General features: G+C 35.3%; 1 protein-coding gene across 1 annotated transcript; it reads left to right on the forward strand.

Annotated features, from left to right (window-relative positions):
* Positions 1 to 21: 21 nt before the first annotated feature.
* xrra1 (X-ray radiation resistance associated 1) lies at positions 22 to 12,757 on the forward strand. The gene is given in 17 exon segments (XM_062047707.1): positions 22 to 237; positions 421 to 554; positions 621 to 692; positions 2,982 to 3,052; positions 3,120 to 3,219; positions 3,283 to 3,434; positions 4,844 to 4,939; positions 6,042 to 6,151; positions 7,834 to 7,871; positions 7,938 to 8,009; positions 8,076 to 8,169; positions 8,247 to 8,371; positions 9,468 to 9,599; positions 11,312 to 11,441; positions 11,554 to 11,669; positions 11,765 to 11,847; positions 11,920 to 12,757. Coding segments are annotated over 17 exon segments (1,653 nt in total). The 5' UTR covers positions 22 to 218; the 3' UTR covers positions 12,029 to 12,757.
* The last annotated feature ends 530 nt before the right edge of the window (positions 12,758 to 13,287 follow it).

A 13,287-nucleotide genomic window follows, 5' to 3' on the forward strand; every position in this document is an offset into this window, starting at 1 on the left:
GGGTTTCAGGGATTGTTTTTTACATTTAGTGTATTACACGTTATTAATTATTTTTCTTAATCGCCTAACTTACTACTACCACCTATCGGACGGGAGGTTATGCGCGTCCATTGTGTTGCTAGGAGATAGAATGTACTGTAGCACACTACAGTAACAACGTATTTAAACATGGATGCTTTTGACTTTAAAAGTTACAACGGATTACGTTTCGGACGTTAATGTTTCAAAAAGAAGAAGGTAAGTACAATGTCGAGTAGTCTTGGAAGAAAGAGCACTATAAATAAAATATTTCTGCCTCTTTTTATGTGAAATGTTTTTGACCATTGTGTTTCTGTTGAATTGTCTTTTTCTTTCCTTTTATCACATGAAACAAGTGAATACTATTTATTAACTTTTACTAACAAGACATGTTTCTCGTAGGTGCTTCTCACTGGCTGATAGCTTTCAGAATGGCAGAGGAGCACAAAAGCATGACTTTGTGCAGAAGACAAAAGGAGAGTTGTGATAAAGAAAAGAGCTGCCATGGATGTTATACTTTAGACAAAGACTTCCTGGTGAGACATTTTTTTTAATTAAAATCCCTTTTTAGGCACTGTAAAAACATGTATTTTATCCTGCAGCTGCAACTTCATGAGGTTGGTGAACCATCTGAACTTTGCACTGTCAACATCAGTGAGCAGAAGCTGTATGCTGTAAGAACCTATTTGACTCTCTAATACAGGGGCGTCAAACGTGTTTTCATTGAGGGCCACTTTGATTGATTGAGACTTTTATTAGTAGGTTGAACAGTGATGTACATAAACCGTACAATTGACCACTAAATGGTAACACCCGAATACGTTTTTCAACTTGTTTAAGTCGGGGTCCACTTAAATTGATTCATGATACAGATATATACTATCATATATACTATCATCATAATACAGTCATCACACAAGATAATCACATTGAATTATTTACATTATTTACAATCAGGGGTGTGGAGGGGGGTAGGATATGGACATCAAGTAGTGGACATAGAGAGAGAGAGAGGGAGATCAGAAGGCATAAGAAAAAGTATCTGCATTTGATTGTTTACATTTGATTATTAGCAATCCGGGGAGGGTGTTAGTTTAGGGTTGTAGCTGCCTGGAGGTGAACTTTTATTGTGGTTTTGAAGGAGGATAGAGATGCCCTTTCTTTTATACCTGTTGGGAGTGCATTCCACATTGATGTGGCATAGAAAGAGAATGAGTTAAGAACTTTATTAGTTCGGAATCTGGGTTTAACGTGGTTAGTGGAGCTCCCCCTGGTGTTGTGGTTATGGCGGCCATTTACGTTAAGGAAGTAGTTTGACATGTACTTCGGTATCAGGGAGGTGTAGCAGATTTTATAGACTAGGCTCAGTGCAAGTTGTTTAAGTCTGTCCTCCACCTTGAGCCAGCCCACTTTAGAGAAGTGGGTAGGAGTGAGGTGGGATCTGGGGTGGAGGTCTAGAAGTAACCTGACTAGCTTGTTCTGAGATGTTTGGAGTTTAGATTTGAGGGTTTTGGAGGTGCTGGGGTACCAGGAGGTGCATGCGTAATCGAACAAATGCAGTTATGGTTGCCCTCAGGGGTCCGCTTTTAACCATGAGTAATACATGAATATAAATGTATAAGGATTCATCTCATGATATTTTTTTACACAATTGCCTATGCATTTGATCACAATTTTTTTTTTTTTACTTACTCCGCAAAAAAAAAAAAATGTAGACTGGCAGCCTAGTCACCAGAATTTAATGTAGATATGATGGTCTATTTTTACAGCATATAACTGTACATACCACTGTTTATTTACGATAAAATTCTGGCGACAGAACGGACAGATTTTTTATTGTAAAATCGATGGTTGTTGTTGTTTTTGCGGTGTATTACTGTAAGTAAAAGAATAATACCAATGTTTTTTTAAACGGTAAAATTTAAGCAAATGAGAGGCCAGTTTTTTATCATGACATTGATGGTTGTTGTTGTTTTTGTGGTAAATTATTGTAAATAGAAAAATAATACCACTGTTTTTTTAAACGGTAAAATTCAAGCAACTGAGAGGCCAGTTTTTTTTTATCATTACATCGATGGTTGTTGTTGTTTTTGTGGTGTATTACTGTAAATAGAAAAATAACACCACAGTTTTTTTAAACGATAATATTCTGGCGACAGAGCAGCCTGTTTACCGTAAAAAAAATATTAAACATAAAAACGGTACCACTGTTTTTTTACGGTAAAATTCTGGCGACTGAGTGGCCAGTTTTTTTATCGTAAAATCGATGGTTGTTGTTGTTTTTGCTGTGTATTACTGTAAACAGAAAAACAGTACCACTGTTTTTTTTTAACGGTAAAATTCTGGCTACCTATTTTTTTCTTAACCGTGAAATCTATTGTCGTTTTTACAATGTAGAATTTAAAGGATAACTTGCTTTGAAATCATAAGTCAATCAGTCATTTATTTTTATGTTAACAAAAAAAGTTTGTAATGTATCATATTATATTTCTTACAGTATTAGGAAACACAAAACTAATAGTTAATTATTATTACAGATTATAACTACTTTCCAACCTAAATTCATACAAATGTAACTAACATTACATTATTAACATGAACAACATTATTATTACATATTCAGACAGAAGTCAAGCAAATATTTGAATATCTATTTTTAGTTTAGGAATTTTTTATAATGTATGATAATAATATTTGTGAAATTATTTGATAATATTGAATACAAATATATGCAATTTCATGCAGTACATCTATTTTTTTTTGTCCAAAAGGGAAGAATTATTACATTTGGTAAGAAAAGATAATGTACTTTATTGACGCATATTATTTCACGGCTCTCACGGGCCACATCAAAAATTATATGGCGGGCAAGATCTACCCCCTGGCATTGAATTTGACACCTGTGCTCTAATATGTCTTTTCTGTGCATAAAAATACTTTGGTGTTTTTTTTTCCTTGCACAGGTCAAGCCAGAAGACCTCAAGACATTTGACAACGTCGCCTACGTGGATGCATCAATTAACTCCCTCTCTTTAGTTCAGACAATTTCCACTCAAAAGTTAATTAGTTCTGCTTTAAACATGTCAACTGTGTTTTTCCAAAGGCTCTTTTGGCAGTTTTGTTTCTTTAAAAGAACTCAATCTGGCTGTGAACGGCCTTTGCAATGTCGCCTTTGATGCAATAGACTTTCCTCATCTTCAGGTAAAATAAGCAAAACATTGGAATAATTAAATGTCATTTAAATAATCACATTTTGTCTTTCAGGTTTTGGATTTGTCCTATAACTATTTGTCAGCTGATGATGTTGTCTCCTTCAGCCGCCTTCCTCTACTGAAAGTTCTTTATCTGACCGGAAATTAGCTTTGTTTGTTTCCGCCTCATCTTGGAACACAGTATCAAGACCCTCTCTCAACTTTGTTAGTATCTTTAATGAGACATGTTCACTGGCATCGTGTAAATATGTCAATAGATTTACTCCCACAGGAAGTAAGCAAATAAGAAAATGTGTATATGTATTTAAAGATGCAATTTCACAATATTCCAATTGGCCAGGAGGGGGTGCACAAATGGAATTTTCTTTGTTTTTAAACATTTGACTATACTATACAAACACTTGTACTCCTTTAATTTTAACATATTTCAGGATAAGCAGTATACATACAGGGTAAGTGTAAACAATTACAGCCAAAATAAATGCAGGAGCAGATAATGATAGAATAGATATGGATTACACAGTTAAAAAAAATAAAAAGGGGAGGTCTAAATTAAATCTAAGTTATCTAGTAAAGAAGACTTGAGGTCTTTGGTATATTTTGAAGTGTCTTGTTTGATAGGTTAAAACATTAGTCCAAATTTAGGGTTTACTTTGACGAATATACAAATATGCAAAACTTAGTCGTTAATGGGAATATATAGGTATCTTTACACCAAATGTGCAGCCTATACTTCATTGCTTCTTAAAATAAATGAGTCATATTTCAAGATTATAATCTAAATTGTGTATGTTAACATTACAGAAAGTCAAATTGTCCAACATTAGGGTACATTTTTGCTTAAGAAAATTCATTGTAGGGATTTTTTTATAAATCTTCTTAAATTGTATTTCTTTTACTTTAGGAACAATTTGATGAGTGGTGTATTTTGTCCATATTTTCCTAATTTCTACTTCAGGGGATTCTTTAAGGATAGGTGATATTTTTTTTCACTAATTCTTATTTCTATAGAAGTATTGTGTGTGCCTTACTTAGTTTAAATCAAATATTTGGTAAAGATACATAAATGTCACTAAAGCATTCTGTATTTATAATCAAGTTGCACCAAGTTGAATCTACGAAAGTGAATGTCAAATGTACATTTAATTTCAGTTCAAATAATTGGGAAATGCAATTTAAATCCATCCAGCCATCCATTGTCTACCGCTTGTCAATGGAGATAAATAAGAAATTATATATGACATTTAATTAGCAAATCAGTGGATCTAAATTAACATCATCCTGATGCTTTGTAAATCTAATTCATTTTAAGTGGTACTTTTAGTTAAATGTATTCAATGTTTTGGTTTAAATCTTAATGTAATCTTTATTTTTTTCACTCAAATTTATGGCAATCAAAATCTATTCAATCATATTAGTTGTCACTTTGTTGCCATTATTTTTAAGGTAACCCTTTTTACATATTCACTTTTGATTGTGTCTGGAGAATATACTTTAAAAACACACCTTTTAAATGTGTGTTGGTAAACTGTTTTACGGCATGTTTTTCTCAGTGGAAAATGTATTTGTGGATTACCGTATGACATGTTTTGTTTGTTTCTTGTTTTGCACAGGCACACTGAAGATCCTTTTAACGCCCTGGAGGTCCTGATGCTCGATGATAACAAATTGTCCTCGGAGGTCTTTGGCAGCCTCTCAGCCCTCAAGAGGTACTGATGTGGTTTGTGATTTTTGTTGCATTTGAGTTTTAACTTTTTTTCAGGGCTTTCTAGCCCTAAATTCAAGGAAACATAGTTTTTGTTGTACAGATTCACTCATACAATACGGTACCTGAAAAAAAAAATGTTTACATTCATTGGACAATTTCACTTCTCTGACTTAAATAGAAAAAAACGTTTTTGTACGATATTCGTTTACAACAATATATAAATTATATATACAGTGTATGTATATATATTTTTTTATTTACATGTTTGTAATAATACATAATTAATTAACAATATATGTTTCTCTTTTTAAAGGAGCCTTTATCTACATTTCCAACTTTTTAGACTGTTCAAAATGATGTGTTTTGCATGTCATTCATTTGTATGCCTCATAAATCTTTTGGACAGTTGGGTACAAGGAGAACTTAACAAGATCTTTGGAATTTCTAACGTCGTAACTTTTTGTATGGAAACTTGTCACTTTTCCAGCGGTAGTTAGCGGCCACTTCTTAGTAGTATTCATTTTGTCGCTTTTGTTTTGAAAATGTTAGACAGAAAGTGTTTCTTGGATGTACGAATGGTGCATGTATTTAAACTGGAGTAAGGCAGGAATGGAAAGATTTTTTTGTTTTCAGGGAGCTAAAGACCTACCTCATGGTCACTGCACCACAGATGGTTGTAACAACAATAGTACTGTCAAACAATGAATCAGAACACCCGTAATCACACTTTTAAATTGTGCATAATTTATATAATTTGCATAATTGCTTGCATAATTTAAAGGTTGGAGTTGGGGGTTAAATCACCAAAATGATTCCCGGGCGCGGCGCCGCTGCTGCCCACTGCTCCCCACTGCTCCCCAAGGGGATGGGACAAATGCAGAGGACAAATTTCACCACATCTAGTGTGTGTGTGACAATCATTGGTACTTTAATCTTAAAAAAAAAAAAAACTTTGTATACCATTAATTGTTTTAATACACATAATTTATTTGCTTAAAACATATTTAACATTTTTTTCATGCTTTTGTAAATAAAATGAGAATGTTATTACTTTTTAAGTAGTGATAATTGTAACAATTTCTACCCTTTCTCCCCTTTAACAGACTGAAGCACTTAAACCTACAAGGTAGCCGCATCACAAAAATACCATATTTGAATGTGATGACCGGCTGCTCCAGACCCGTGCAGACCCCCCTTGAAAAAGAAGGACGTGGTGAGTGACTTCAATATTGGGGTGTAAAACTTTTTCCAACAATGTCTGCATTTGTAGAAAAACTAGAGCATGCTTGAGCCACTTAGATATTCTTCTCTTTTCTAATTCAACGTACAATATATGGTCAAAATATCCTATGCAAATAGTAATGCATTAGTAATATGTGAAAGCATTGTCATAACATTTTAGCTAATTTTTGTATCCTTTTACAGTTTTAAGGCAGTTTTTGCTATTAATTCGTTCCAAAAAGGTCAGACAAAAACGGAATCGTACAAAACAAAGAAGTAATTTTTCCCGTTAGAACTCACGTAAATCCAATTGATCTGTTCCAGAATAGGGGTGTCCTGGTCTGATATTGATATTGCATATTGGACCAATATCAGCAAAAGAATAAGTATCTGACCATGCATCTAAAATGTCCGATATAAGATCCAATAGAAGCAGTCCTGCAACGTGTTTTCTTGTGCCAAGTAAACATCTAAATGTCCTCCAATAAGCACACAAGGTTGGTCGTTTTTGTATTTTAGCCAAGTCATTTACAAAAGGTAAACATGGTAGGCTATAGGCTACTAGGAGCATACTTGCCAACCTTGAGACCTTCGAATTCAGGAGATTGGGGGGAGGAGGGGGTTGGTGGTAGCGGGGGTGTATATTGTAGCCAGGAAGAGTTAGGGATGCAAGGGATTCTGGGTATTTGTTCTGTTGTGTTTATGTTGTGTTACGGTGCGGATGTTCTCCCGAAATGTGTTTGTCATTCTTGTTTGGTGTGGGTTCACAGTGTGGCGCATATTTGTAACAGTATTAAAGTTGTTTATACGGTCACCCTCAGTGTGACCTGTATGGCTGTTGATCAAGTATGTCTTGCAATCACTTTCGTGTGTATGCAAAAGCCACATACAACATGTGGCTGGGCCGGCACGCTGTTTGTATGGTGAAAAAGCGGACGCTAAAGGCAATGCCATCACGGCACGCCCTTAATATTGTTGTCAGGGTGAAAATCGGGAGAATGGTTGCCCCGGGAGATTTTTGGGAGGGGCACGGAAATTCGGGAGTCTCCTGGAAAAATCGTAAGGGTTGGCAAGTATGACTAGAAGCTAGCAACTACACAACAGCTAAGCACACAATAGCACACAAGCTAGACATATGTAATAAGTGCCCTTAATTGAACAATACTGCAGTCTAAAATACCACATTTTTTAATGTAAACAAGTATAAAATAATTATAGTTGCATATTATTTACCATATTTTTCAGACTATAAGGCACACTTAAAATCCTTTTCATCAACAGTGAAAATTTGGTAATTTTTGGTAATTTGGTAAACATTTTTATAAAAAACGGAATTATACGAAAAGTGGGGCATAGGAAAACTGAGGTGCAAACTTTATGTCTTTTCAAAGTGACCCTAATCGTTAGTGTTTAGTTTTATTTGTCTGTATTCCACCAGCCTAAAAAAAACGAACCGTGGGCTCAGGGCTGTGATATACTTTGAATATCCCTACTTTAACAAACCCCCACCTGAATACTGTTTTTGTTTCATGTCTTTTCTCTGTATATTATATTTATATTATATATGTATATTTGTATACATTGTCATTATCTTTCTGCACTGATTGTCTGAGAGCAATCACATGGTTCTGTTGCCAGTTGCTTATTCATCTGTCATGACTCTTTCCAATCCAGCCCTAGATGAGCAGAGGAGTTTTAGCACCATGTCACAGGTAGGGAAATACGCTTTAAGTTTAAACATTTCAATTACTCTCATCTTTGTTTACATCTGCGTCAAGGAGAGTGACTTCCTCGGAGCGTTACTGTCACCTCTACCAGAGCTCCAGTTCCTTGATTTATCTCACAACAAGGTGCCCTAATGGAAACTCATTTTAATGTCAGCTACTTCCCCTCGTCAATGTTTTAATCTTCGTCAGATTGCAGAGGAGGAGGCGCTGCTGCCTGCATCCATTTTCTCAAAGCTTCGAGAAATCGACATTCGCTCCAACACTTTGACCACAAAGAAAAGCGGTAAAGAAATGTTTCAGGTGTTCTTAATGCTTTGACGATCAATTTTATTGCATGAAATAACTCGTGTTTCCACACAGGAAACCTCCCACTGCTGACATATTACTTACAGGAGAAGATGGGAATAACAGTGACATGTAAAGATGTCAAGCATGGACTCCAGATGCCTGCTTCTACTCACCAAAATGTTTTTGATGGGTTTGTGGTCAGTTCAACACAGATAAACAATCTCGATACAACAACTTATTTGCAAGTTAGGCAAACTACAACCAAAAGAAGGAAATCTGGAAAATGAGAAAAACTAAGAGAAATTATCATCTATTAAAAGAAAAACATTTAATTTTGGTTAAATGACCAGAATTGTCCTTGTTTTCTTATTGCATACCTGTCAACATTTCCATTTGAAAATAAGGTAAAGTTAATGCAAAATGAGAGACAAACAGGGAAAATAAGAGACATTCTGATCCTTCCACTAGAATATATATTTTTTAATGATTATAATTTCTCTTATTTACCTTAATTGCATACCTGTCAACATCTGTATTTGAAAATAAGGGAACCTTTCTTGAAAATAAGAAACATTCTGGCCTTTCCACCAAAATGTTAAAAACTTTTTTGTTAATACAAGAACTTTCTTCCAAAAAATTGCAAAGACCAGAAGTTTCCTTATTTTCTCTCACTGCTAACTGTCAACTTTTGCATTAAAATAGTATAAACTGTCTAGAAAATAAAGGACAATGGTATTTCCCCAAAAAATTGAATTTCCAGTGGAAGGACTAGAATTTTTTTTTATACATCTCAAATATTGCAATTGAAAGTAAAAACAACTTTGAGGGAGTAAACAGGGGAATTTTGATCTTTCTACTAGAATTTTGAATTGTTTTTGGAAAGACTAGAATTCTCCTTATTTTTCAGAAATGTTACTGTATTTTCTCTTAAATACAAAACTTAACAGCAGTTTTGTCCTAAAAAATACAAAACATTGCCCAAGTAATTAACTAAATATATATTTTTCAGTGTGATCCTAGTTCTTCTTTGTTTGAATGACATAAACACACTTTATTGACATATTTATTTCTACAGATCAACAATGTATGTAATTAAAGGACACTAAGAGAGCAAGTTGTACATGTTTGTGGACGCCAAATTTGTCCGACAGAAAGAGACGCATACTCATGACGCTCTCTCAACGATGCTCCATTCAGGTGGCACTCTAGAGCCAAAAACTTTAGCTGTAAGCTTCTTACTTAAAAAAAAAAGCATATCTTTACAAAAAACGAACTACAATTGTGTTGTTGCAGGTGGCGGAGGTGTTACACAAGCCTTTGTTGCTGCAGCAGTGTCGTCCTGCTGGAATCCAGTTTGAGGAAGGGAAGATGGCAGTGTGGTTAAAAGGCAACTTCAACACAGATGAACATGTCTTTGTCACAAAGGTACAGTAAGTCTACTTTTGCAACGGTCTCCTATTATGCAAAATGTACCAACAACTTCACGCATTAAAAAAATACAGACTTCACTGCACGTCTCAAAATAAAGCTTGGAGCTCTGCTAATTAATATCCATCAGTCGTCAAGTTTAATCATTCTGTTTTTCTTCCGTAAATAGGCATCTATTGTAACCCAGCTGGATCCTGTAGTTTGAGAGAGGCTAAAAGCTTGTTGTCCAGAGTGGTTTTTAAAATCACAAAATGTAAATGGAGTATTGTTGGCGGTTTTTGAATGGTTATTTATTGGATTTTATGGGCAAAATAGAGGACCTCCCATTGGCACTTTTATTTATATTTATTTAATATTTAGAATACATTTTAAAAAAATCAATCCGTCGTCATGTCTTTCATAATGATTGTTAACGATAGGCAAAATTCCCCAAAAAGTGCAGTTCCCCTTTAAGGGACTGATTAAAACAAATTCAGTTGATGTGTTTTGTTGTCTGCTAGCGTTTTTTTAATGACGTTCGTTTTTTCATATGTAAAATATATATTATTTATCTATTTCCTTTGTGAAAAAAAATTCTTGCAATATGCATTTTCTTGCATATTCTTCTTCACATTCGCAAGCAGTGCAGCAAACAACTCCCAAGAGCACACTGAAGAAAAAAAAAGTGGGTTCCATTATAGATGCACCGCAGGAGTTAGGACCGCTGGTTTCTGAAATGCCCATAAAAAGTGTCACATGGCTGCTGCATGTTTAAAAACACAGCAAAATCCGCATGATAACATTAAAGTGCAGTAAATGACCAAGTGTCTCCGTGGTGAAAGCCCTGGCCGCATAGTACACCCAAAATCCTCATTTAAATAAGGCGGTCTGCACCAGTTATGAATTGCACACGCAGTGTTAGTATATCACACGCAACACGCTCAATAATAGTACACGCTATTTTATTGTTTGCACATGCTGTTTAGCACCTGCTATTTGGGTCTTAGTAAATCAGGCCCTTGGTTTATTTGCCACAATGGAGGCAAGGATTGCTGTTTTAGCAGCTTTGCACTGTGGAGAAACATCAGTCACTAGCGAGGACGCTACATACATGGAGGACGCGTTCGTTCGCTTGTTCCTCTCAAATTAGCGGGACTCATCTACAATGTGTCATCAACATGCATAATCAAGATATTTTTACAAGCTCTATTCTACATCAGTTATATGATATATATCACGCAACCCTAATTCCCAGGAGGGCTTACTAATAGTACATATAAACTGTCTAAACTCCAGCATCAAGGCACTTATTTAGAATTGTTGTAAAATAAAATGTCATCTTACAGACACTCCTTCAATATAAACCCATTGGATTTATTTCTGGTATCAGTCATTCATTCAAAGGCCTCATATCATATGACAATATAGAATAGAATAGAATAGAAAGTACTTTATTGATCGCTGGGGGAAATTCAGCACCACAGTTCGCTCACAATATACAATAATAATAATAAATAATATAATATATATAATATATTATATATATAATATATAATATATGAATAATATAAATATATTCTACATATACTCTACATTTAAGTGCAGTCAAGAAACATATGCATTATACAGTCTGATGGCTGTCGGTATGAAGGACCTCCTGTGTCGTCCTGCAACACGGAACTTGTTGAATTGAAGGAGTGTCTGTAAGATGACATTTTAACGCTATTCAGGCAAACAACTTCCCTGAAGACGACCAAACGTCCATGAAACTCAAAGACAAGGGCGCGCCTGAAGGGTTCTCTCCCAGCAGAAAGAAGAAGATGGACGCAAAATCAGATCCTGATGTGGTGCGGCCCGTCGGTGAGGACCGGCAGCTATTTTTACTCCTCTACTTCATGCGGGCCTACAAAAAAACATTGGCTACACAATGCACAATGGCCCCATGGTGAAGAAGAATGTTCTTTTTTAACAGGAATCCAAACAGCTCTTCAAATGCTGGAGTGCACACTGAAGAATCTTAATATTTACAGACTCTCCAAACCAAAACTCGATAGCATCCAGACGCCGTACAGACCAAGACTCAAACGGGTTTGGACAGACGAGAATGCACGCTTTATTGTGAATTATTTCCACTTTAATACATTGTGACATTTTATGATGGGAGAATCAACTTTCTCACACAGATTAAGGAACCACCACCTTTGAGACCAAAACAGAGTGAACTACTTGATGAGATAATCAAGGACTTAAGGTCAAGCCCCTTAAGGTTCACACTTTTCAATGACCGCTCTTGTAGTTTTTACACAATTTAAACATATTCTTTGGTTTTCTTGCACAGGTGCCGTAATACTGGAACTGGTTTGAGGAAGAGAGAACACAAGGAGGCACTCAAGCTGCTGAGGGATTTGGAGACACAACACAAGCTCCTGCACAGGAAAGCAATGTAACAAGGAAGGAGCCAAGAGTGAATAGGTAAAGTGCTGCTGAATATGTATGATCATCTGGAAATATCATTAATATTAGGCATTATTTTTTCTTTAAACCAGTGGTTAAATGATTTATGAAATGATTCAAATAATAGGTGACTACTGTAAATCGAAAAAGTCCAAGTTGTTTAGCAGTAACTTAAACTGATGATGTCACTATGACATCACCACGGATCCTCAGACAGTTTACGCGGTCCATAAACTGACCTGGATTTTCCTGCCGGTGATTATCAGTGACAAATTGCAAATGCACCACACAGTTCCATCTGGTCCACAGCACTCTGAACTTTGTGATCCCGCGACGTGAAAATGATCTACTAATATAAGCAAAGCTCGAAAAGACAAATTGCACAATCTGCATATCTTTTATTAAGTCCACATGGCCTCTGGAAGTCTTTCCAGATGATTCACAATTACTGAAGCTAAACCAAATGTTGGGATTGGTGCAATATTTTGTGTTTGTGTAATGTTGAATTGAGTATATTGATGACTACACAAAAATAAAGGCCAATAAAAATAGTTCTAACAGTGGTTAATAAATCAGAGAATTTCATTGAAATTCTTAAATGTGAGCATTAATGTGAACTTGTCAACACTGGATAGATAAATGGGCTCAGGCGTTATTCACCCTGTGAGAGAAATTATATATATAATAAATAAATATATTTTATTAATCCCACGAGGGAATTTAGGGATGTAAAAAAGTGACATAATAAATGGTTTTGGCACTCAGTAGTATAGTTATTTAGAATCACACTCTATGATTGAGAAACAATGAAAAAAAAATGAACATACTGTAAAAGGGAAAACCTGTTATAGATTACAGTATATAATATAATAGAAGAATATACAAATAAAATGATATGTGTTTTATTTTTTAATGTGTTTTATTTTCTAATGCACCTTTTTCATATACTTGCCAACCCTCCTGTTTTCCTCAGAAAACTTTTGTATTTTGTCCTTCAGTTCCACCACCTTGATGTTTGAGTTTTAATAGTTTCCCGTATTTTTCCACAATTTTAACTCTGATGGGGGAAAAATCCTTTCTGCATTCTGCCGCAGGAGCACAGCTTCTCATCTCAGCAACGCTCAGGCCACATCAGCGTAACACTTTCTCTAGCCGCTAAAGTTGGACCTTCGAGATAAAAGCATGGCACTAATATAACATAGTTTTAGAGGGACAGTCATGAAAATAAAGCAAATTCTGGTCTTTCCATCAG

The sequence above is a fragment of the Entelurus aequoreus genome, linkage group LG05 (assembly GCF_033978785.1).
Source record: "Entelurus aequoreus isolate RoL-2023_Sb linkage group LG05, RoL_Eaeq_v1.1, whole genome shotgun sequence".
Classification (NCBI taxonomy): Eukaryota; Metazoa; Chordata; class Actinopteri; order Syngnathiformes; family Syngnathidae; genus Entelurus; species Entelurus aequoreus.